This window comes from Channa argus, chromosome 7 (genome assembly GCF_033026475.1).
Source record: "Channa argus isolate prfri chromosome 7, Channa argus male v1.0, whole genome shotgun sequence".
Taxonomy (NCBI): Eukaryota; Metazoa; Chordata; class Actinopteri; order Anabantiformes; family Channidae; genus Channa; species Channa argus.
Genome location: NC_090203.1, coordinates 1,240,407 through 1,267,257, shown reverse-complemented (window position 1 = coordinate 1,267,257; position 26,851 = coordinate 1,240,407). Strand labels below are relative to the sequence as shown.

At 40.4% G+C, this 26,851-nt stretch overlaps 1 protein-coding gene across 3 annotated transcripts in view; it reads left to right on the top strand.

Moving 5' to 3' along the window:
- The first annotated feature begins 887 nt into the window (after window positions 1-887).
- LOC137130992 (CREB-regulated transcription coactivator 2-like) overlaps window positions 888-26,851 on the top strand; it is a 45,090-nt gene continuing 19,126 nt past the window's right edge. For 2 of the 3 annotated variants that reach the window (XM_067511742.1, XM_067511741.1), the window contains exons 1-10: window positions 888-1,103; window positions 11,733-11,834; window positions 14,640-14,756; window positions 17,704-17,765; window positions 20,234-20,302; window positions 20,893-20,999; window positions 22,709-22,735; window positions 23,370-23,449; window positions 24,517-24,566; window positions 24,743-25,011. In XM_067511742.1, coding sequence (XP_067367843.1) covers window positions 930-1,103; window positions 11,733-11,834; window positions 14,640-14,756; window positions 17,704-17,765; window positions 20,234-20,302; window positions 20,893-20,999; window positions 22,709-22,735; window positions 23,370-23,449; window positions 24,517-24,566; window positions 24,743-25,011 — 1,057 coding nt within the window. In that variant the 5' untranslated portion in view covers window positions 888-929. The remainder of the gene's footprint in view (window positions 1,104-11,732; window positions 11,835-14,639; window positions 14,757-17,703; window positions 17,766-20,233; window positions 20,303-20,892; window positions 21,000-22,708; window positions 22,736-23,369; window positions 23,450-24,516; window positions 24,567-24,742; window positions 25,012-26,851) is intronic. The other variant, XM_067511743.1, reaches the window with a different exon arrangement.

Sequence of the window (26,851 nt, the reverse complement as noted above, 5' to 3'; positions counted from 1 at the left end):
TGCAGGAAACTTTTTTCTCTTTTTAGCACATATTTACATATCTGTAGAGGAAGTTAAGGTGTTATTGGGGACGATGAACTCCTGCAGCTCCAAACCGTGACCTTTGACTGAGGCTTTTCCTATGTAATCAGGTGAAAACCCGTAGATTATTACAGAATTACTATTGAATCACAATCCCATCATTCATTCAGGAAGTTGCTTCTCGCTTTTCAGTGTCGGCGTTGCAGCAGCTGGAACCTGTCGGCAGGTGGCGCGCTGCCACTTTTCCTCAATAACCAAAGCTGGACTGTGTTCGACAGGATGACTCACCCTCTTTGTAAAGGCTAAACCTGTCGGTGCGCCTTTTCTCCTGTGTTGATCTCAGACAAAACCAAAAGAGGAAAGTGATTTTACAGTGGGAATCAAACTGTACAGGTCTGAACCTGTAGAGTTTCAAAATAGATGTGACATTGTAAAGATATAACGTTTGTATTTCTTTTAAAATCCCAGCATTGATGCTGCACTACTTTGGCACTTTTAACAACAAATTATCCAGGTATGAAACTTGAATATTTGACCCAATTATTGTGTTATTTACCCTATTTATGTCCCATGAAAAACTCTTTAAAGAAAACAGTGTCTTAGATGATAGTTTGTTTGTTGATGTTAAAGCTTTTTAAACAGTTAAACAAAATGTTAAACCTTTTATTTCGGTTTATTCTTCCCTCCGCAAAGTTGTTAAGGATGTTTTAGCTCAATTAAATTAATTAAAGACATGGAATTAAACAGCAAAAAAAGCCACAGACTTCCGTGCTCTGCGTTCCAAAAACGACCATAACTGACACTTGCGCTCCTCAGAAGTGGCTGCAGAGTGAGAGCTCTTCACTTTCTCGCCCCTCTCTGGTGAAAATCGTTCCTCTACGTCAAGTTGTCCCGTCCGCTCGGTGAAGATGTCTGCGACGGGTACAGGCGGCTGTGGACCCGGACCCGGACCCGCCTCGGGCACCGGGTCCGGGGCTTCCAATCCCCGAAAGTTTAGCGAGAAGATAGCTCTACATACCCAGCGGCAGGCCGAGGAGACAGCCGCCTTCCAGGAGGTTATGATGGACATCACCTCGACCAGGGTAAGTGTGAGACGGAGGCAGGAGGAGGAGAGCTGCCCGGAGGAAGAGAGGCCTTGCCTGGCTTGTCAGGCTTCAAGATAATGTTACGTGACTGCCTCTACATGGCGCTCTGCTTAAAGTTGAGACGAATATAAACGATCAAGTTTGTGGTTTTGTCAGATATGGAGCGTTTGCACCAACCGCTGTTGCCTCTTGGTGTGAATTTCCGATTCGTCTTTAGCGGCGTTAGCATGAACTAGCTGCGGGAGCTAACGTGGCTTGTTTACTATGTTACGTTAACGTCGCTGTCACCCTGCCTGCCCCAGTACGTTCGGCTCACCGCGGGGAAGACGTCCCGCCGAACTCCGTTCAGAAATCTGGCTTTTCACGCTGTGCGTGTTTAATGCCACAAATCGATCTAACAAGCAGGTCGATACATGTCTCTGGTTCTCGCGTTCTTCTGCTTAATTCGGCGTCCAAGTGAGTCACGTAACCGCACGTACTTCACGGAAAACCGTGGCAAAGTTGAAGAAGCGCGGCGAACGCCCCGCTGAAAACACAGGTGGAACATCGAGCGTTTTCTAATGGGAGTGTTGCTGTTTGAACACACGTTGGCTTCGAATCTGTCGTTCTCTTAAACGGAATTTGATGGTGTTGATATACAAGTTGGGGCGTGATTCTCAGCGTTTTCCTCGTAAAGGTTCATTCTGACTGTTGCCTCATCCAGGATGGGCCGGGTGCTGCGTCTGAAACGTGGGATTGTGTAATTGTAAGTGTTTTCACGTTGACCCAAGTAAACCGCGCTGATAAAGCGCGACTGGCCTGACTGACTGGCGCTGGCGCAGCCAGCAGTGTTTACGCTTCTGGATGTGTTTCTTTTAGCTTTGCTCTGGGATCATGTGGAAAAAGCCTTTCTGGAGGTTTCCACTGCCCAACACTAAAACCGGACTGTTTTAGGATTTTTACAGATCATTTTATAAGAAATGTGTGATTATTGTATTGGATCAAAAGGGTAAAATAGTAGCATTTCTAATCAAGGAGACATTAACTATAATTTCTTTCTCTCCCAGACAGATGTTATTCATACAGCAGTGGTGTATAATAGGGTTACAAATCTATTGGCGTTTGGTTCTTTATTTGCGTCTCAATAATTACATTTTTTTATGCTTTGATTTGTCAGATATTTATGGATTTTCAAAGCCAGATGTTCTGTCTTGGCTGGTTATTTTGTCCATTAGCAGTCAACACAAAACGACAACACTGTGCTGATAATTGATCATTTTTTTTGGATTTAGCTTCTCAAATATGACTGTTTGTCATTTCTCATAGTCGGTTATGAGAGTAAATTAAATATATTTATAGATTTGACAACATGTCTTCAGGAGACTTTTTTTTAAGCAATTTGAACAATCTCCAGAAATTTGTTAGACAGACTGATCACTCAGTACCATAACAGACAGACTCATTGGTGCCTTAAATTGTTGCATCGTTACATAATATTACAATTTAGAAGGATATGTATTAAAGACTGTTTTATTCATCTGAGGCAGCTTTAGGAAAATGAACTACTCTGTGAAGTACATCCCCCAGGGCTGTGGGGCATCTCGTTGTTCGTTGCAGAAGTAATATTCCGTAATAGATGAGGGCTTTGCAGTGTTGTTGAGTCTTGACTGTCCTGACATCAGATGCAGTTTTAAGAGTCTGTTCTTTCAGTTTAGTGCGATACGATACATTTTCTCAATTGAAAGCAAAGGTGAAGCCAGTGTTGGAAAAACTGTACATATCAAATAAAGGGGAGGGTCTGGGGGTCATTACAGGCCAAGCAGCTCCTTTTTGCCCAGAGGCAAATTAGCTTGTTCCCAAACTACATTTTTATTATCCTGTTACCTTGTTTTCCTTGGCCTGCACGACTTTCTAGTTGTATCTGCAGGGTGTGTAGCATACTACATATGAAAAGCTTACTTTGATTTATGTTGGTTGATGTTGGCAGTTAGTACTTTACAAAAAGAAATAAGAGCCTGACTTATCAGATCAAATAATAAATGAAAAGCAGATCTGAGTGCCAGCTTCCATCCAGCACTTAAGTTTTTTTGTTTTTCTTAAAGCTCAGTGTTCCTGTCATTATGTACTGAAACGTGTGGAGGTTTCACACTAACATCACTGCTGATAAATCATTGTGATCTGAGTCTTGAGGAAATGATCAGGGTTATTGTTTTAGTCACAAATGGTGCAGCCGTACTGCCGACACATTTGGACATCGTGTGTTGCAGAAAGACTAAATGACACAGTTTGTGATTTGTCATTCTGTTTTCTGTCGCAGCAGAGCAGGTGAAACGCCACCGATTCGCCTGTTAAAGCAGAGCTGATACTGGACTGTTGTTGGTCTCATGTTCTTCCCTGATTTTTACTGAAACCAAGATTATTTATTTTAGGTACAGTCTTGCAGTAAATCCAACCTTCATGGGGCTGATATATGATGTTGACGTGATGGTGGTGTTTCTATTATTTGGGTAATTGTATTTCTGCCAGTGTGCCGCTAAATCCTGGAAACTAGTCCTGCTTTCCAAAACAATATGTGAAGTACATTCTGCTTTCAGATTCTCAGATGTGACCAGTAGTTTTTTTTTAATGTATTTTTAACTTTTGATCAAGTACAACTAGAGTTCGATGACATATTCTAAAGTGGTGCAACAGAAATGTACTTTTTGCTTTGTATTAGGAGCTGCAAGAAGAACATAATATGGTTAAATGTCAGTACAAAGTAACAGAGTAACCTCCAAAATGTCCGTAAAGTAGAGATTAAGATAAAGGACCTAAGCACAGTTGTCTGTCTGATCACAGTCACTGATCGTGGTCAAACAGGTACAGCTTTAGCAACCATTTCATTAAAACAGAGAGTTATGTCAGGTTCAGCATCTGAAAGGGACTTGAGACACATACACCACCCCCTCCTGCATTTACTAACAATACCACCCTTTGGGACTCTTCTGGGAATTCATCTTACTCTTGTCTTTTACACACACACACGGACACACACACTGCAGCATGAGTGTGTGGGTGGTCCAATCAGCTAATAGCATGAGGGTGTGTGTGTGTGTTGGTGGCAGCCATAGCTCCATGTTGAAGCTGTTTGGCGATGACATGCAGTTTCTCTGAGACTGAAGGATTCTTGTTGTCTGCAGTACAGAAATCTGAGATGCACGATGCAGCATTTCAAAGCACTGCTCACAGATTCAGTGCATCTTCAAGTTTTAAGGAAAAGTGTGAAGACATTCAGTTGGCACTTTGTCAAGTGCAATGCAACAGTCCTGCAGTTAAAAGTGTGTTACTGTATCATTTTGAAATACATGGTTTGTGCTGCTGTTACTTTGTATTGGGTTATACAGGCCAGTGTTTCTCATTCTTCCTTATTTTGGTTAGTTAATGTGCTTGCATGATTTTTGAATTTTGTAATGATGTTGCTGACGCTGCTGCTTTGGTCCTGTCTCTCTTTTAAAGAAGATTCTCCACTTATTTTATTGGTTTCTTTTGCTAAACAATCTAAGTTGATACGGTGTTTTCCCCAACACGTGCGTTCACAAGCTTCTTAGGGTTCAGGCCGACAGCTGTTTTACTTTATATCAAACACCCAAATGAGAAGTATCTAAACTCATCACTGGATGATGCATGTAAAGCTACTGTCACTGTCAGAAATAGATCTAAATCAAATGGTTCATCAGCACTCAGCAACACTAAGGACTTGTTTGATCATTTTAGTTTAAATTATAATCTGTACTATGGTGCAGTCTGATCATTTTTTTTCTTTTTGGAATTGTAAGTATTTTGAGATGTAACAATTCCCGAAATCTCACTGTTCCATATTCCAATCATAAAAAGCGTACTGTATGAAAAAAATGAAGAAAACTGATGACTTGACCAAATGCCCTTTTATAAAATAATAAATCAGCATTTAAAAAAATGGTATACTCTACAAACGTGTTTCCTTTTGAAAGAAATACCTGATTCTGCATCTGTGTTGTTTTCAGCTTTCACCCTCTGTCTGTTATTTACTTGGCAGACTCTCTGGAAATTGGGGTCTAACACTGTGCTGTCTAGCTGAAACTTGTTTTGTCCTCCTTGGTCTCGGCATGTCCCCAGTATGGCTTCCTGTATTTGAGTAACGCTAGTCGAATCTTAGTTGCCCTGTGCCGTGTTCTGATCAGAGAAATTTGACTGCAGGGTGAGATTCTTTGCAAAGCTCACAGTTGTTGATGTTTTCCAGGTATGTCGAGCAAGCTGCTCCTCCGTGCGTCTGCATCTAAGATTAGTTTATGTACTGGTTTAACATTATCTGCTTGGTGAGCAGCTCGGCTGAACTGTGGTGGGAGAAAAAAAGCTGTTTCCCAAATGTTTCCCAAAGAAGGCTGCCTACATTCAACAACCGATTGTGTCCATTTTAAAGGGCTCAGGATGCAGCGACATGACCATGTAATATTATAGTAAATATTGTTATAGTCCCATATTGTAATCATAATGTTTTTTTTTTATCTCGACATTGTGAAATAACATGCAGTTTATAATTAGATCCCTGTAATTAAGCAGTGCTTTATTTATTTCTTTATTTATTTTTTAAATTTAATACGACAAACCACAGTGTGTCCTATTTGATCAGATAATGACCAGTACATTAGCTGTGGACTGATTGCAGGTTAAAATCATATCAGGTTTATTTATGTAACCCCCAAAGTACAATTGACACATTTACCTCAGTTTGCTCTTAGAAATCCTCTGTTCTTAGACCCTTGAGTTGTAAAAGGAAAAACCCCAGAAATAACTTGACCGAAGAAGAAAACTGATAGAAATGTAGAGCAACAGTGGATTTATCTGTTGCCCACAGTAGATGTCATATGTACAGTGAATGAACAATTCTGTAGCCTCCTATCAGAATGGCAACACTATGACATTATATTCATTAAGAATATGATCAGGGAAGATGTCAAGAAGTTTGATAACCCAGGTTAATTCTTGCCTGGTGTTTAAAATATCCCACAGTGTTGCACCTCCACATTCCACTGAAAAGATTGGTACAGATCTGCTCAGAGCAGATGACCAGAACCTGAAGGTCAGCTCATAGTGCTTGTGTGTAGAGTCTCTAAAAGCAGCTCTGTCTTTGCACAATCGGCCTTTTCACTGAAGGACACTAAGGAATGAATCAATCTTACTGTTATTGTGAAAGCATGTGGATTTTAATCATTTTCTTTTCATGTGAAGCCAGAAATAGATTTCAAGAAACCAGATCTATCAATATTAATTTGAGACCGTATGTGTTTGTCATGTTGACTTGTCTAGGAAATGCTGATGTAACTGAGCACATGGGGAAGTCTGATCCTTGTGTCTTTTTACTGTAGGAGGTTAATGTTGTTGTTCCTGACTAATAAATTAGTTATGGGCGATTAGTCGGTGTCTACTTCAATTTGTTAGTGATGAAGGTCCAGAGGAATTTAAATGGCTCCACCTGCTTCATTGCTGTGTTTTTGATGATTAGCAGGAGAAGAGGGCGGGGCTCCGGGGGGGGGGAGCTCCAGGAAATCACAGGAAACTGATGCCATTTTGGTCGTACTTTTTGAACTAGAAATAAGAACCAATGATCGTTACTCCTAACATAGGTTCATCATTCATATCTCCATCAATATGTAGCCGAGCTCCAGAGAGTCTTAACAGTTCTGACAGATATACAGAGTCTTTATGAGGAGAGGTGTTTTCTAATAATTAATGCTCATTAAAACAAGCAGTTTGGTCAAAAATAGAAATGTTTCTGTGGCAGATCTCGCAAATGTTGAGTGTACGTTGTACATACAAACCACTATTCTTACAACTTACAAGCAAAAAGGTGGATGCCACAGCATTTGCCTCCTGTTAGTCAGGATGTCTGTATTCCATTCACAGATAGTGTCGGGAATGTGCAGCTGTATCAGCAGGGTTTTCCTGAATATAAAATATTAGGTCTATTTTTAGGAGGGTTGCCCACTCACAAGACTGATAATTGCTGCTAAAGGGCAGAATAGTGCCTTCTTTGGCCTGGAGGTAGCAGGGGGACTTTCAGAGCTTTAAATAATTTGGGTTGTTGGGATTTAATGTGCCGTTACACTAAGATTTCATCAATTTCTGCCTTCTTTTCGCTCAATCCCCACAATAAAAACGGAAACGGCTGGACCTGTAAAAGTTTAATAAATGCCAGAGAATAGTTGTGTGCTGACGGAATGACTGCTTTCGAGAGAGCTACCACACCATTAGCTGAAGTGCTAGTAGGTATGTGCTGATACCCCCCTCACTGAGTACAAGTCCTTACAACTGAGGGTTTGCCAACACATAGTACCAATATGAGGACTAAACCGTTGTGTTTCTAATCTGACTTTTGAGTTTATCCTCATCAATCCACTGCACAGTTAAGCTGATGAGATACTGGCAGACGTTGCTGGTCCGACTAGCAGAAGCAACACACCTGGAGACTAACCAAGAGGGTTTTCAAAGATTTCTGACCTCTGACAGCCTTGAAGGAGCACACAAGCTCTAAGATAGACAAACCCACAAATTCTGCACATCCTTGGGTGTTTTGATCGATTTGGGTTTTGTTTTAAACATGTCTTCCTCATGAAAAATTAGACATTTAATTTTTTTAATTGAGTTTTTCTTTTAAAGAAATTAACACTTGTCCAGATAACCAATTGCTTTTTGATCCAGTTCCTGATTAGCAAAATACTCACATTTATTAATACCCTACCGCTGCTTCTACGTGTTGTCACATTTGGAGCTTGTTAATCTCAGGGTTGTGGATCAGGAGCTCTGTTTTTGTTTGTAACCAACGGCAGAAAAATCAGTATCAGTAAACAGTCAGTATGTTCCAGCTGTTTTGTTCCTCCCAACAATCAATATTCATTTATGATGCGGTAATATCTAATATCTAATGTCATTGTACCATTTACAGTGAAATTAAACATTTAAGCTCTTCTGCTGATCCATTTTCAGTTTGGAGCTGCTGGTTGTCAACATAATTAAACTTTCTTTATATTAATGTTGATTAAGTAGGTTCAACGATCTGAACTGAACCTTTGACTTGTAGTCATTTTAAAACTTCAGTTACTTGTGGATGATGACATTTAACCTTAATGAGGCTGGATTCAGGATGAAAAGGCTTGTGGATTCTGTAAAATACTGCTAAACCTCAACCCTGAGGCATCACTTTTACATCTGGTTCACTAATTCCTACAGTCGACCTCAGTGTTTGGAAATAGAGAAATAGACTTTTTTTGTGTGTCATCACCTGGTGAGCACAGTATGAGCAGAGTACCCCACAAATCACCACATAGCCTAGTTAAAGTCTGCAGTTACTCTACTAAATTATTACATCTTCTGTTTGGGGCTGACTGAAGGCAATTTGTGCACGAGAGACTAATATAGCTGTGGTGTCTACAGATCTCAATAAAAAAAACCTTATATGCTTTTAATGGGCCTAAAAAAAGGTCGTTAAATATATTTAAAAAGATCAGATCTAACCTGCCATAAAGCCCAAAGTTAATCCATTATTTCATCAATGTTTTTTGTTGCGCATACAGGTCATGGTCACATTTAATAAGTATTTATTTCTATGATGAGAACTTAATACTAACAAATAGCTTTTTTCTGCTGAGAGAGCCTGATTTGAAAGAAAACTCCGTATTGTACAGTTTTTATTTTACTCTCATGACTCTGACTTATTTGATTATTACCTTAATCTGGTTACAACCCAGAAGAGATTTTGAATAAAGGCAGGCAGCTGTTGAAAAAGATAAAGAGACTTTTCGTTGAGCCATGTCAAGTCAGCCAAGTTCTCACTGGGACTGTATAATCAGTTCTGTGGTGTTTGCCACTTTGTAAGTATTGTGTTGCTGTACTACAGGTGATGCCCTGCATGCAAACAGTGGTTACTGTCTGTTTGGACTTTGTAAGTTGTTAGGTTTGTCTGAGTCATTGGATGCTTTGACTTTTGTTTTTCAGTAAGGACACATCCGACACAAGCTCAGCGTTGAGCTTTAATTAATGAAATCAAAAGGTTTTAACCTCTGGTCGTAGGGGAAAAGGAAAATATTTAACCTCCCTTAAATGTCACCATGATCATTTTTGTGCTGTGCCAGCCGAACCCTGACGCAGGCTGAAAGCAAATAACTAACTAGTTTATTATAACGAGGAACATAATGTGAACTGAAAATAACAGAGTATGATAAGTTAAGGTAATCAGTAATGGAGGGGTTTTCGGAGGGCAGGACGAACCGTCGCATGGAATAAAAGAGCTGCTTTCAGACTTGGAAAAGGAAGGTGACTTTTTAGAAGCGCAGACAATGCATCCAGTCGATTAATGAATCGGCTCCTGTGAGTTGTCTGTCTCTGAAGTCCTCCATACTCTCTCAGAACAACTGTGCTCCTTTGTTTCCCTTAAACCTAAACTTAACTCTGGATGAACCTCATTGCTTGTCCATCAGTTTACTTTTGTTCCTTTCTCTGGGAAATAACTAGTTCATTGGCAGCAGTAGGACAGTGACGTTGTTCTGATGCCTTCTGCATTAACTACAAAATCTCGGACACGAAGAGACTGTGAGAACAAGGACAAGAAATCCTGGAAATCAAATGAGTTCAACATACTCTCCCAAGAAACGGGCCCAGGGCCTCTGAGCTTACAGTACTGCATGTGTGTTCATACTGTATCTGTGTCTACATGCTGTTAATATTTACTCATATTTATGGCTTTGCAGACCTCAGCGGTTTCTCTAATGTTTTTTTTATGTTTTCAGTCATTTTTCAAAGCAGATTTGATAGATGGATGGATACTTTAGTAATCCCTGAAAGGAATTTTTGTGTTGCAGTAACTGTGACACATAATAATACAGTTACACACAAAGTAACATGATATCAATGCTGCAATAAAAAAACAAAACAAAAAAACCATTAATACCCTGTTCATAGTATAGTTTAATGAGTTGAACAGTCCTAAAGGCCACAGATTAGTGTATGTTGTATAATGTTTGTACTCATGTGCATATGCAGCAGCATATGTTGTGAGGAAGTGATGAAGGTCTGTTTCCTGGCACAGAAGAGAGTCATTGTACAGACTAATGGCTGTTGGCAGAAATGACCTCCTGCACTGTTCTTTGTCACGGCGGATTTGAAGGAGACTCTCGCTGAAGCTGCTCCGCTGTTTGACCAGCAGCTCGTGGAGACAACGTGAGCTGCTCTCCATGATGTTTAACGGTTTGTGCAGCATCCTCCTCCCCACTACCAACTCCAGAGTTTCTATAGAGGTCCCCAAGACAGAGGCAGCTTTCCTGATCAGTTTATTCACTTTATTATTCTCACTGGCTCTGATGCTGCTGCCCCAGCAGATAACAGCGAAAAAGACTGCACTGGCCACAACAGACACACAATCTGCATCATAGAGCATTAAACAGCATTAAATGCCGCCTCAGAGTCCAGAGTTGCTTTATGTGGTGAAGCAGGGTTCAGCTGTGAAACTTCTTTTGGTAATTTCTATACCTGTGTTGTGTGACAGCTTCTTCCAGCTGTCGTCCATTTTGGTAATGGTACGGAAACAGCAGAATGAGTTACAGCTACCTGTGTTGCAACTGATTCCTTGAAGTGTGGTTTTCAAAAAGGACCAAAATTGAACCACTCAAGGGCCACAAGCGAAGCCTGAGTTGACATGATGCTTCATGCACTAACAATAGCATGCATGGTTTCCCCAGGAAATTGATTAGAGGCGATAATAAGCATCGCCTTTCTATCTTAGTCTGTTCGAAGTTATTGATAACACCAGCTAAACTGTTGAATACAAAATAACTAGAGCTGCAGCGAAAGCTGATTTCCTGCATTTATTTCAATTCATCCACTATTTCTCAGTAAAATATCAGAAAACTGAGAATAGGTTGTAAACTCAGAGCTCATCGTTTTGTCCAACCGTCAAAATGTAAAAGATATGAAATTGATTATTACCAAATCACTCAGACTAAGAGAAGCGGCAAATTCTCACAGATAACACGTACTCTGGAACACTTTAGTTTTTAATTCTTTAAACATGACAAATCATAATTATTAACTTATTCTATTGATCTGTCAATCACTGAAGCCCTAAACCTGATGCACATGCATTCAACTGATGAGAGCTGGTTCAGCTTGGTGACTTGTGGTGGGTTTTTTTTTTCTACCACATCCCCACCTAACTGCATTCCCCTGCAGGCCATACAAAATCAGCTAAACGAAACCAGATTTAAGCCAAAACCGAATCAGAGGAGCAGGAAGACGATGCACCATAGAAAGTGGCCGTGTTTTTTCTTCTTTCTTTTTTTCTTTTGTTAGCAGTGTCTCTGTAATAATGTCGTGTGGTCAATTTTACTGTCACAATACATCGTGTACGTACATCTACTGTATCTGTGTGTCCCACACAAGGAATCCCTCATTATTTCTATCTTTTTTCACTTATCTAAATTAAGCGCCTAAAGGCAGAAAGTGTCATGTGCTTTTCACATTGTGGAGTCCTGTGTGCAAATTACTGATATTGAACTATATAAATAAAAAGGACTGAAAAGAAAAACTGATTATCTGTCTTCCATTTTCTTATTGTTGGTGTTCTTTTCTTCTCATCAGCTTCAGGCTCAGAAGCTTCGTCTTGCCCGGAGTCAGGGTCCATATTACGGTGGCTCGCTACCCAATGTCAACCAGATCGGCAGGAGCCCTCAGGACTTTCAGGTAATAACTGCCCCTCTCCCACCTTTGTTGTGCTACCACTTGCATTTCTACTGCTTTTGCCACAACAGCAGGCTCCTGCTGTTACTACTAATATTTACATTTACATTTAATCATTTAGCAGATGCTTTTATCCAAAGTGACTAACAAGGGAGGTACAAGGCAGCAAAAATCTAAGTCAAGGAGAAAACATCAGAGAAAAGTCCTATCAGAACAGTGTTCACAGTTTATGAGATGCAAGAGCAAGAAAGAGCAGAAAGTAATTTATTTATTTATTTATTTTTTTAAAGAGAGATAAGTGCATAGGATGATTCGGAAGACTTCTGTTTTCAGCAGTTTTTTGAATATTGTGAGTAAGTCTGCTGAGCGTGCAGCGTTTGGTAGCTCGTTCCACCATCGTGGGATCATTGCGCTAAACAGTTTTGCTTGGTGTCTTATGTGCGGTGCTGGGACCACCAGACGTCGTTCATTGGCAGACAGCAGTGGGCGGGAAGGATTGTAGACCTGAACGAGTGAGTTGAGGTCAGCAGGAGCTGTCGAGTTAACCACTCTGTGAGCAAGAGACAGAGCTTTGAACCTGATGCGAGCAGCTACAGGAAGCCAGTGCAGAGATCTGAACAGTGGTGTGACATGGGTCTCTTGGTGGTAGCAGCAGTCATATTAGACCCATCTGACTGCTCCTACTCCTACTACTACTGCTACTGTGTTTGTATCAAAAATGTAGTCACTTAACACATTGTGATTGTCCTAAGCTAACAAAAAACTGAGTGCATGGTTCACTCTAAGGCTGCGTTAGCCTTAGTCTTTAGCTTCATTCTTAGCATCAACTATGTATATATCAAATTACAGATAATCAAATCAGATGAATGATACACCGGTATTTATCTGTACAGCAAAGGTTTAGTCAGTCTTGTCGGTCATTGTAGTCCACCCCCGGCCCCTGGCATAAGCAATTCTTTGTTCTGGAACAGCAAAGAGTTGGTTCTTTGGCTGGCTCGAAACATAAAGAGCTGTTTTAAAATAAGGCGCTAGCTGTGAAATGGCCGTCAAACTGTATAATACGTAATACTCTTTACTGAAACTACCATTATTACTGTCAATACACTGCTTTAAGCATTAGCAGTACAACACTGAGTGCCTTACTACAAGTACAACTACATCCACTAATACGAAAAAGTATAAAATGGAATCAACAGCACAAACAAAGGAAAAAAGCTCTTGTTTTATGTTGTCTTGAGACCTGAGGTGATTTGAGGACACGGTCTGCAGTCTGCAGTCTTCAGCTCTTCACTTCTGAGTCATCACTATTTCCCATTAGCTCTGCAGAGCCAGACTCATTCTGTAATGGATGATGATGTCATCAATATCATCGTCTCTCCCTTCCTCCCCTCCGCAGCTGCCTCCCTCTCAGCCCCCGTTCATCTGCTTCCCTCCACCTCAGTCTCTGAGGTCAGACCAAACGATCAATTTGGCAGGTAGTACAGTAGCTGGATGTTTTTGGCTTAGCTTCACTGTGCTTCAGAGGAATTTGGGAGGTTGAACCCTGTGCAGAGTGTATCGGGTTTCTTCCAGGTTTTAATTTTCCTAGAACACAGTTTGTGAAAGCAACACTATTACAGAGCACGCTTGGAAGAAAGCCCTGGATTGTGGTGTTCAATAATGTATCGTTTGAAGTTTTGACCAAAAGAATCTCACCAAATGACACACAATGTTTCACCACATGGTACCGATTCCACTCGACTCCACTTGTCTTTTTTTTTTTGTTTGCTATCAGGCAAAAATTATGCCAACGACCTGCTGCTTGGTTGTTGTTGTGTTTGTATTTCACCCCCTTGTGTTTCCTGTGAGCTACCACCACAGTCCCTAACGTTAGACCCACATGGACATGCAAATGTCAGTATCTGGATATAACAAATCATTTGCATGAGCATAAATAATCACGCAGTATTAGAGATGATATTGTGCATAATACCCTTTTTAGTACATTTTGGTAAGTTGATGGGTAAATGTAAAGAGAATTAAGAGGACTATGAATAAATATGCAAATTCAATACTCACTTAAAGCCTGGTAGAAATTGGGGAGGGTTGCTCCAGGAAGGGCATCCGGCATAAAAACTGCCCAATCAACATGTGGACAATTTTCCGCTGTGGCGACCCTGAACTCACGGGATAAACCGAAAGGACGAAAAAAAATGCTGACCTCAGCCCTCGTAAATTCCATCGCACATTTTATTATCATCTTGTCTCAGTAAATTACTCTGGTTTTGACCTGTGCCAGTTTACTAAAGTTTTTGTAAGTAGGCTGTTGCCAGTTTACAGACCCATCTTAATCAAATTAGATCATTAATGGGCGTCTTTGGCACCAGAAATAGTGGTTGTCCACCAATCCTAGGGATGCTGGACTACCAGTCAGATGTCGGAGTGTCTTTGAGAAAGACACTGAACCCCAGCGTAGTTGCTGCCGGTGAGTGTTGGCCAGCTGCACAGCAGCTCCCCCATCAGTGTGTGTGTGAGTGTGATTGGGTGAATGAGAAGCAGTGTAAAGAGCTTTGAGAGCCAATAGGTAGAAAAGTGCTATATAAGTGCAGAACATTTAGCATTATATTTAAAAATCTGATTAAAGTCAACAAAATGTAACTATATATTTACTCCTTGAAAAATACTCATTACGAAAGAGGAGCAGCTTTAATAAGTTGTGTTTCACTGTTGTTCACGTTGCTCTTTCCTGATTTCTTCTCTCCAGTAAGGGACATTTGACATGTCAAAATGTAAGTCATCTTTCATTCTTTATTTTGCGTTCGCTTTCAGGGTTCCTTCCCCTCCACTTTGGAGTCCAACCGGTCAACTCGGCATCATGGTCTGGTGGAGCGAGTCCAGAGGGACCGTCGTTTCATCTCACCAGTCCGACCGTACCGCAACCGACAAGTATCCTTCAGTTTACTGTCATATGTAATCGTACAGGCTGAGACTCTTCTCATCACCAATGTTGGCAGTTTATTGACTTTCCTGCTAGATTCTTTAAATTTTTGGCCAGAATTTTCCCTGAAGTGAATCACTTTTATTTCTTAGTGAATGTACTCTCATGTAGCCTCCTGGACTAACTTGGGGGGAGGGAAGCAGCACTATCTGTCGGGTCAACATCAGCCTGACAGATGCTGATTTCCATTGTTTCCTTTCAGCTTGTTCAATATGAGGTGTAAGGTCAGATAACAGATGTTATTTAATGTTTCACATACAGCTTTTCTGCTGTTCATCTGGTTTTATCCTGATCTGTGATCAGTATATTTGTTTAACTGTTACACTATAGTATTTCTGTATGTAGTATTTTATTGTTTAATGGTCCTACGTTTTGTAATACAGACAAGTATGTTTGGCCATCGAGCAGGTAAAACATCTCAGCTACTTGCCTTAAGGGCAGCGGTGGAAGAACCTTAATATCAAGCCCTGCTGAATGTAAGGTGGTTTGTTGTAATGGTTGAGGAACAGGTAGAGAGGCCAGCGACATTTTGTGCGGCAGAGGAAAGCGTTTGTCCGACAGGTCGTTAAATAAAACTTGGCATTAAGGGGATTTTCTTTCTTCTCTGTCTTTGACATTATTGTTTAGTTTTTGGTTTTTCATAAAAATGTAAGTTTAGTTTTCTCATTTAAAATATGAAAAACTGCAACAAATATTTTTCGTCATAGTTTTCTTTAATAAAATAACCTCTGGCTGGATGGATCTTTATGGCCCAGACTATGGAATAAAACACATCAGGCTTTGACTACACACACTGTACGTGTTAGTAGGATTCATGTAACGTTAGTTTGCCTCTTTGCACAGGGTGTGTTGAACGACAAAAATATAGTTCCTCATTCTCCCCTTAAACAACTGGGGCGTTATGTATTTTTTCTAAAGTGTGAATTCCCTGTCTGATCCATCTAAATCATCAAACAGTGCACTTCTGTGAACCCTCATACAGAGGTATTATTTCTGTTATCTCGTGTTAAGTTTGCCTAACGTCCTCTTGTCAGCAGGGCAGTTATTATCTATCTTGAGGTCGCGGCAGAAACACTGCATGCTTTTTGTATCAAAGATCCTCTGCAAGCTGATCATTGATCTACATTCAATTAATTTCCCTCCACTAAATGATTTTGAATGAGGCAGCTGCCTTGAGAGTGATGTTTATCGTGGAGCTGAGGGGTTTTTAGGCTCTTCAGCAAGGCCCTCATGCACCAGTGTATAATTGGAAGTGAAAGCTGTCGTGACATTTTCTTTGTGTCAATAGAATGTTGAAACTGTACCATCTATAGTAGTTACTTTATTTTAGATAGATCGCAGGTTCTTCTGTTGGTTCCACTGTTCTGTCAACTTTGGGAAATTCCTGTCATCGGCTCACTAACTCCTAGGTCTATTTGCTTCTCAGGAATGGTGACAGGGATGTCAGCTGTCATTTGTCAGGCAGATGTGTTGTCCCATCGCAACAAAAAACGGCAACTGATGCTGCAACTGTACGGAGATGGGACAACCACCCCTTCAAAAAGAAGAACAGTTGCTGTAGAAACCAACATGCAGGATTAAGTAGGAATTAGGACAGATATGTCGAAGGGAGCTGGAATTAGAGGAACAGAGCTTCAATTTAAAAGATAATACAAAAAAAGAATTATTGTGCTGCAGTTGGTCAAACCAACATACAGCAAACTTATAATAAATATCTAAAAGCTGTTTAATTACCAGCAGCAGCTTTTGAACATCGTCAAGACTTGACTTCCCCTGTTGTTTAAAATCTAATTGAAAGTGTGTTGATTATTTCAGGTTTTGCCTATGTAATACATTTTTTTTACAGACATTCAGTGAAGCCTTGCTGCCAAGACCTTTGACAGGTTTTTACGGGCAAATAGGGTTCAGCATACATTTGAAGAATTTGTAGGAAAATCAGCACCACTGTGTTTACATGCACTAAAATCACCATGAAATGAAGAGTTTACATGCATTTCAGTAATTTCTTCAGTTTCTTTGACTTATTTAGCAGCAAAGGTCACATATTTAACTCTGTAGTTACAGGTGAGGGTGAGTCATGATGTTTGCTTTTGTTTTTCTTTCGTTTTTTGCTGAGTGTTTATGTCAGAACAGACGCGCCGCTGTCAGAGGAATATGCACTCAGTTCCTTGTCGCAGTGCAAACTGTTTTTACCGAAAAAACCTTTGTGATGGAAAGTGACTTATTTGGACCTCTAATAGGCCACTTTGTGTTACTTTCACTTCCCGTGCGTTGGCTGTACTTGCTTCAGAAATGAATAGGCATTGCTCATGGTATCATCTCTGCTTTCACTCGGCCACTCGCTACAGATAATGAAAGTGATACGGTTGGTTCAGCTGTTGCCATTTTGGTTTTACAAATCAAAATAGGTTGCTTTGTAATTACACTTGATTCACAACCTTTGAACCTTCCACATTTCTTTAGAAATTAAGGTTGTGGGAAAGCCCCTCGTTATATAATGTGAAGGTCATGGACTGTAAATATCATTTCAGAGGGTCTATGACTTTAAACTAGATATGTCTTTAGGTTTGATGCATGTGCATAGTCACAATCCGAGCAGAAACCTCAAATCACCCAGAGCTTGTGTATGAACCACCCTGGCAGTTCAGTAGAGCTTCATGAGAATGTGTGAAAATGTGGAACTGGAAACAGTTTTGAGTGTGAAGTCAGTGCTTAAGCTGTCGTTGAAGAGAAAATTCTGCTTAACTTATATTCTGTAGAATTCAGGAAATGATACGCTTTAAGCATATTTAAAGAAGCAGCCACAGTTCATCAGAGTCAATAGGAACTGAAAGGATAATATGTCTATACATGTGTTTATTTATTTTTTTTTTCCTTAACCAGTTGTTTCTACAGGTGGACAACTCGCAGTATAACGCAGCCTACCTGTCCCCACCCCCCGACCCCAGCTGGAGAAGGTACTGTCTCTATTAACCTCCTTTAACCCCCCCTCCTTTAGCACTGTCTATCTGGAGACCTGGCTCTCTGCAGGGATGATTGGTTCTTTCCAAAGCAACTTCTGTTCCCACTGCTCCCACAAGCAACTGTGAAGCCTTTGTGACACCTCAGATGGTTTAGAAAAATGACCAAAACGAATGTCCACGGGGGGATTATGAGTGCATCACGACATGATGAGACAAAGACGGAGGTGTGAAAAACTATTGACAAAAATGCATCAAAATATTTAATACTATTAGATACCAGAGTTTAAGTATCCGACTGATGGTGATTATACAAAACATATGTAGAATATGTCCAAATACATTTGGACATTCGAGATATTTACTACTAAAGTTGAAGCTTTTCTGCAAGGAGGAATGGGATAAAATCTCTGACCTGCAGGGCAGATGAAGCGTTACCAGAAAGATTTTGTTGAAAGTCTTGCTGCACACAAACATGTAAGCTTTGAATCATTCTCCAGATACCTGCTTTAGATCATATTGAAGCAGAAGTCAGACAAAAAAGGGTTCACAAAGTTTCAAACCTCACTATAGATATTTTGGGATTTTCTTTACCTCCCATTGAGCAATGTGTGAAGATAGTTTATTAAATTTGTGGAAAAGCAGCAGCATAGTTCCAGAAAATAAGACAAATCTTTACTATTGAGGTGCAGACACTTGGTTGTGTGTCAGCAGCCTCCTTCCATGCTGCTTTCTCTCTGACTGACTAAATTCATCAGAATTACGCAAAGTGTCACTGAGGCTTCACAAGGTTTTTCATGGATCCTGCAAATGCTGTGGCTGCTTTGATTTGCCTCTCCAGCAGTTATACTAACCTCTAGGCAACTAACAGGAACTGAGTTGGTTTTAGCTGGCGTCTCTCAAGGCTTGAGTTGGTTTTGAGGAGCTTTTTTTTTTGCCCTTTCTCTTTCTGGGAACCTTTTTTTTTTTTTTTTTTGGCCTTTTCTTCTGTTCCCAGCACTGTTCCAGTCATTTGATTTTCTCCTGCCTGCTTGCGTTCTTTCTGGTTTTCCTCTTAACAAGACAACTACTACCCTTCAGAGCGAGACTGGCGTCTGTCCACAATTACAGAAGGTCCACTGCACATCACAACATACAAATAGACATTTCTCAAAGTTAGATTCAACTCCTCCAGCTGTCACTTTGTTAGGTTGCCAGTCCCTGATTGGCGTCTTTGTAAACATCATGTTTTCTGGTAAAACAGTCTTTGGAAAGTTGACAGAAATCCCACCTGTGCTTTTATTGCTTTTTGTTTTGTGTGGAGAAACACATTGGTGCATTTTTATGTCAAATACATTTGGACTCGATTCTTCTAATTCCAACTAAGCAGTGTTTGTGGACAAAAAGTCAAAAGGAGCGTGTTTGTTCAACAGAGACTGTTCTGCCAGGTTGGGGGTTTGGCTCAAAACAAATTTAAGTCCAGTTCTTGTAACTTTGGCTCAGCGGAGTGGAGTTCGCGTATTTGCTCTTCTTCTGTGGTGCCAGCTAAAGGAGGCAGGAGTTACTGTATATTTCAACACATCCAACAATGTGTTAGCCAATCTCTCAATACTTTTTATGACTTCCCAACATTATCCAAGACAACCAGTAAACTTGGAGAACTTTTTGCTTTTGCAATAATAGCAAATGAAAATGGAAGCAAGTAAAAAAAAATGGGAGGTGTCCCTAAAAAAAAAACAGAAGACATTGTCGTAAAACATTGGAAATCATGAAAAAGGCAAATTTCTAATATAGAAAATAAAGAACTGATGCACTTATTAATATATTACAATTTACAGTAAAACTGATACATGTTTATCTAGTCTTCTAATCTCTAGATTTAGAAACCTACAGCAGCCTGTCAGCTTTCTCAGTTACTGATAACAAAATATTAGAAAACCATTTAACTTGATGCTGTCGAATTCCTGCCTAAATTTGTTCCACATGTGCGTCAGAAAACGGTTTCTGCTGAAATCTAAAATGTTCACATCTTGTTAGGTTTAATTTATGTATAGTTTCAAGGAGAGAACCACTTTAAAAACATAAAAAAAAAAAAAAAGCAAAAATCAGCAATAGTCTGTACATCACCTCTGAATTGTGCTTCAGTGAGTGAGTAAAAGTAAAGTTAGAAAGTAGTAAACTAAGCTCAGACTGATGCACAGATGAGCAGATTGTTATCTTTTTATCAGCTTGAACACACACAAACACACACACACTGACACAAACACCGACAGAAAACCTGCGCTGGCTTCACAAGCCTTTTATCGGTCACATCCGCTAACACCCCAGCCTCTAGCTGTCCGTCGCTTGCTGCCTCCATCTTTCTCCCTCCTCGCTTTGCTTTTTGAGGTCAAGCTCTTCTTCTTCTTGTCCCCATTTTCTCATCTGTTCAATTTTCTTGCTCGGTGGAAGAAAATAACTTTTTGTTTTTGTCGATCACATGAAAGGAATTGGTCCGGAAATGTCCCTGGGGATAAAAGCCAGTTGTTTCGCCTCCCCACCACTGCACTCAACAGGTGAATTCTCCTCATCAAATTGGTCCTTCCTTCCTTTACATCCTTCTTTTTCTTCCTTCTGCTGGCTATTCTCCTGCTCCCACCTTGACAGAGGAAGAAAGTCTTGAACAGAAACAAAATGTGAAGGCAAAATTGTGTCCTATGAAACCTTCCTTTTTTTTTTAATTCCTTTCTTCACTTCTTTTGTTTAACTTTCTAGACCTGTTGCTTTGGTTTGGTTTGGTTTCTTTAATCTCTAATATCTAAAGTGGTAAGTTAGTGTTTCTGTTAACTCAAATCATAAATATATTTAGAACTTTTTTAAGGTGTCCAGTGTGTATAGTAATTAATACACAGTAATTAATACACAGGTTCAGTGTTTTCTAATATCATCTGAGTTTCTGAAAAAACATCCTGGTCAGTTGTCTGAAAGAAAAAAAACAAAGAAATGTGAGTTTTTCTTTCTAACACGCAGCTTTGGTGTTTTCACTTGTGATTGTGCGTTTGAAGAATCACCTGACCTTCAACTTCTTATTTAAAAATGTTCTGTTGCCTAACTCTGTGTGTGTGCGTGTGTGTGTGTGTGTGTGTGTGTGTGCGGGACCCCTCAGGACTAACTCAGACTCAGCCCTACACACCAGTGTAATGAACCCTACCACAGGAGACCCCTTCACCACAGGAGGATCCACCCTCACCCCCCAGAGCACCAGACGCACCGGTGAGAGTCAAAAACACCTCGATACAAAAACAAATACTCAACACACTGCAAAACCCTGTTGGTCAGATTTACATATTGAGAAATGAAGATGGTGCATATTATTCAGGTATTTTAACGACTACAAAGACAGTAAACAACTGAGTGAAACAGTCACCCACACAAGCGAAACTACACTTTGTGTGCGCAATAGTACAAAGACATCTCAAATGCTGAAAATAAAGATTCTTATTGTTTGTGAAAAATATTAATACATAAATCACCTGGTGGAACGTGTTGCAACCAATATATATAATGATTGGGTATAAAAGAGTGTCCCAGAGAAGCGGAGTCTTTCAGAAAAATGGGGTGAGGTTCACCTCTCAAAGTAAAATGCAAAGAATTTCGTCATCAGTGTTTACTATCATTTTTACGTTCAGGAAGGTTTTTTGTTTTGTTTTGTTTGTGTTGGCCTCCTGTAAGTCCCTTAAGTTCAGGGTCACCACAACGGATCATTTGTCAGCATGTTGATTAGGCACAGTTTTTACACCAACTGCCTCCTGATGCAACCCTCCCCAATTTATACTGGGCTTGGGTCCAGCACTGTGGCTGGGGATGGGCTCTATGCCATGTCCAGGGACACTTCGGCACTTCGACACTGCTGCCCCGGAGTAATTTCTTCTACACAAGGCCAAAAACCAATATTAAATGGCCATGATCTTTGTGCCCTCGGGCAGCAATGCATTGTAAACAGACATGATTCTGAAGTGGAAATCACTGCGTGGGCTCAGAGACACGTCTGAAAACCACCGTCATTGAACACAGCTTGTTGCTGCATGCTGACTTTGTGTTCAGTTAAACCATGCAAAGATGCACCAGAAACCAGAAACTCTTCTTGTTATTGGTGTTCATAAATCAACCATCTGGTGGTGAGGGGAGGGCATTAATAACCAATTAATAATAATAATAATTAATGGATGACTTACACATCTATGAAGGCTCCATTAATGCTGAATGCTTTGTACAGCATTTGGAACAACAACTGTGACTTGCTGCTTCTCCACTTTGCCACCAACTTCTTGCTGTGCATGTTGGTTGTAAAAATGGTGGCTAGTTTAAGCCAAATCTTCAGAACAGTTACCATGTTTTACCATTTAAAACATCAAAATGGATTAAAAAGATGCCATGTTCATCATAAACTCTTAAAACCACAGTGATGAAATAAAGGCGGTTGTGATGTCTTGAAGGGCAACTTCACCAATTTTCAACTTGTTCCAATGGCTTTAGTTTAGGGTGTAAATATACAATAATGCTTTTAAACTTCTCCCTGACTTTACTCTAATAAATATTTTCCTTCCTCTGGCTGAAAAATGCCTCCAAATGACATCACTTGGATGAACCTTCAGTTCAGATTATGTCACCTGGTTGCTGACACTATGGAGGTTGTGATCGTGGTCAACCTGGTTTTCCAGAGCTCCCCCAGATGATATTACCTGAACTCCAAATGATGTAAACTTGGTGAAGTTCCCCTTTAAGGGCCCTCTGTGAACCCAGTTGGATGTAATGCACTGAGGTGCTCGTTGTTAAACGGACTTTTTGGCTTACGCGGTCCCAGTCTAAACAGGTTTTCCTCTGCCTGCCAGCAAAGTCAGGATGTTCTGAATGTAAAGTGAAGCAGGTACTTGCAGTAAAACCTATTATCTTTCTCTCTGTCTGTCTCAATCAACCTGCAGGTCAAAGCGATGGCGAGGGCAGAAGAAGTAAGTTATATGAAAACATATTCACACAAACAGGGTTTATATCCTTCATTGTAAGACTTTCAAGTCTATAAACTAAAGCTCAGATTTATCTTTTCTTTCAGAAGGAGAGTTTGTCTTTCTATTGCAATTAATCTTTCAAGGTTTATTTTTTTTTAGGCTGAATTGTGAAACACATATGTATCTTGGTGTGTTTACAAAGTGAGCTAAATGTTCCATTGTAAATCTAAACCACAAAGTCTTTGACTAAATGTTTTAGTCAGATTTGAGTTAATTCAATAGTTTTCATCAGTAACGTTTAATGTTCATTGTGTGTTGTATTTGCTACATATAAATCTATGGTCCTATCATAGTGATATCCTTCCATTTTGAGCCAACTAGCTACTGTGGTTACATGGTTATGGTTACATCTATCACGAGATTAGTGGAAAAGTCTGTTTAATGCTCGGTGCAATACTTGGCACAAAAACCAGGTTTCTCAGATAATTGGGGAACGAGTTTAAATGCACTGTGTATAGTGAGAAAAGATGCTGCTGCGTACTTCTGTTCTTGTGTGTATCGTGTGTCTCCAGCAGTGACACCACAGGGAGAGACACAGCACACAACCCAAACTGTCTTCTTACTTTTGTCCCCTCAGTGTTTCCATACCCTGTTCCACCTATTGAAGAGAACGTGTTGGATGAGGAGAAACTGCTCAAACCCTGGGAAACCAAAAAGGTATTGTCATGAAACTTTCTTGAGTCAGTTGTCATTCTTTACTGTCTCATTGAAGTGTAAATTTTTTTTTTCATCACAGAAGATGCAAAATTTATAAGTTGTTATTAGTCAGACTGCATTACAAAAAACGATTCATTCAAAACTAAATAATTGAGAAAACGATAATTCTGTTTAGCGTTGATGCTCTTTCTTTGTGTTATGTTATAATCCAGCGCACCCCTATGCTTCACAGCAGTGCTGCTTTGCCCCCTACTCTCTCTGTCAGGCTGCAGCGTATTTACAGTAGTTTAGCCAAAGATTCTGCGCAACAAAACGGTTCATCAGCTAAGCCTGTTAGCATTCTGTCACACAGCCAGACAGTTTTATTACCACAGAAGAAAAGCCAAAAGGGCGAACCAAATGGCGATTCTTTAGGTCAGTGGTCATTGACTGACTCCTGTCTGGGTGTGGGACCCAAAGAAGCTTGTATCCAGACTGCAAAGGTTTCAGATTAAGTCTTACTTTGTAAGAGTGTGGCCAACTTGGCAGAAATGTGTGGGTGCTTCTCTTGTCACATTTATGCAGCCAGCCGGGCGAGAGAGCAGGGTATCGGACATTAGTTACAGTAAACTGAAGATCTGAGGCTCTGAGTTGTCAGAGGTAGCTAGTCATCTTAAAGTCAGTTCTGATAATGGTGAAGGGAAATGTAGATCTATGGGAAAATAGACTTTATTTCCCCCAGAATCTACTCCATAGTCCAAAGCTAACTGAGCTAAATAATCGTGATAACTATTTTGAAAAAAGAATAATGTCATGATTGTTGCTCTAATCAAACAGCCCTAATTCATGATTCTCATAGTTCTCTGGATATGTAAAATTGTACATTACTTTTAAGGTTCTGAGTGTGAACCTGCCAGCTGGCTGCAGCCTTTCTGTGTAAAGTTGCATGTTCTGGTGTGAATCTGTCCATTAAACTGATCCTTCATTTCCTAGAAATACTGTTGTGTACTACCTTTTAAAGTTTGCAGGTTTCCGACGTCAAGAGATTGTTGAAAACCAAATTGATTTTAATTTTTTTTATTATGTAGTTCCCCCAGTTGTCGTCTCGACCCAGGTCCTGTGAAGTTCCAGGCATCAAGTAAGTCATGCTAATGGATGTTTCAATATCAGGGGAGACAGGATTTTTAGAGAACAGAAATGTTGTTTAATGTTTATGTGGTAATAATAATGTTGTTATCCTTAGTTCCTGTTATATCACTTCTAGCTTGTTATTTACCCCTTATAAACTTCTTCTGATTTATTTACACCAACCAGTATCTTTACATCCCCGGAGCAGCCATCCACGCCAGCTCACGGTGTCCCGTCGGCGCTCAATACCGGCGGCTCGCTGCCTGACCTGTCCAGTCTCCACTTTCCCTCCCCACTGCCCACGCCGCTTGATCAGGATGAGCCCGGCTACCCAGGATCCTCCTCCTTGAGTGGGGGGAGCAGCACGGGGAACTTGGCGTCCACTCTCACCCAGCTGGGGATCAATGCCGCCAATGCACCAGGAGGCAACAGCAATTTCCACCACCACGCATCAGGTACATACATCTTGCAGGTGTGTGTGTTTGTGTGTGTGACTGGGAGTGTTGAAGACTATTAGCTCCTCTCAGCTTTAAGATGTTCTTGTTTTTTTTCTGCTGCTGCCAACTTTTCACTTTTAGCATAAAGCGGTTGTTTTGAAAGAAAAGGGTGTTAAAAAAAACAGACCAATATCCTGCTCAAGACCAAACCGCAGTAAGACACAGTTGGTTAACGTGTAGTGATAAATTAATTGATAACTAGACTTTGCTGAGATCCAAAACAGGTAAAAAGACTGAATGTAGTAATTATATTTGTGGTGGACACATACTCCAGTCCAAATGCTGCTCTGTGACTGTGAACGCTTCAGTATATACACAACAGCTGGCTACAACCTACAACCTCCTGATTATCCAGCTCATTCTGTTGGTTGTCCTCATTTCTCCACCCACTATCTCCTCCATCAATTTTCGCTTTTGTTGAGGAGGTTTCATGGTCTCACAGGATTTGTGTTGCCTAGTGACTGTACTGTGGCATGTTGGTACCAAAAAATATTGTCCAAATGAACATAGTTGTGATTATTGTGACATAGGTCTTGTCATTCATTTCAATCACTAATCACATTTATTATTAATTAATTGCATGTCTGTGAATATGGTGACATGGAAATCTGATGGGTCAAAAAAACCTTTCACATGATGAATACAAAACAAAGAGCAACAGAAAATGAAGGTGAACACCGAGCTGCATACATAGTTTACAAACCCACTTCCTGCGCTGGCTGTGATCTACTGTACTTACTGTAGGTGTGTGCACACACACTGCATGGGAATTTCACTGGTATTGATGGTGCGCACATTTTCACTTTGGTCTCCAAAAAAAGTGCTTTAGATTGGCTCTCTGACGGGTTTTTGTGCATGTTGTGTCACATGTCAGATGTCAGACATGAACTTAATGAATAGTTTGAATTATGTGAAATATAAAAATAATGGCCGGAGTAAAAAAAGATGATTTGGCATGAATTTTAATAATTTATTAGTTTTTAAATGCCAGATGCCCTTCCTGCCACAACCCTCCCATTTTATCTGGGCATGGGACTGGCACAAGGTGGCCCTTAATGGCTGGGCGGGGCCACACCTGGTGTGGTGGGATTTGGTCCCACAGGCTTCTGCATCCAAACCCAATGCTCTACCTATTGAGACAGAATACATTGATTCTAAAAAATGGCAACGGAACATCGGTGTCGGTCGTTAACGCCGGTAACACTGACAATCAAACACAGTAAGAAGTAGTATTTCTATGATGGCTATGTGATGTTACACGGGTGTAGTTGTGCAATGATTCTCTGCTTGCATCAAGCCCGGCCGATGGCCCCGCCCCTGGGAGCCATATACTCCACTGTGATTGGTCGGTTCGCTCAGCTCCAGCCTGCACAAAAAAGGAACCTTCCGCACACAATGTGGTAGAGTGACATTCATATAAAACTCGTGGGCAGCACAAACATTAAACCTTCATATCATCGTGATGGCCACAAAATATTGTCTCGCTAGCCGCAATTGGCCACCAGGCCGCGAGTTTAAAACCCCTGGTTTAGGGAAACTCATTTGTAAGATAAGTATCAGATAGATAACTATCAAAAAATAACATGAAGTCAAATGTAAAGCTGATCAGATAACTGCAGTGCACAGAAAAGCTCCAAAATTTGTAATTTTCTTTGAGTTCCATGTTCTGATATGTGTCATTCCAATACTTTTAGGTTTATCCTTTGATATTGTTTCAGTACCAATATATAGCAAACGTTTTGTATCCTGACAAAACTAACTGGGAGTTCATGTTGGTCCTTCTTTTAAACGTGATACA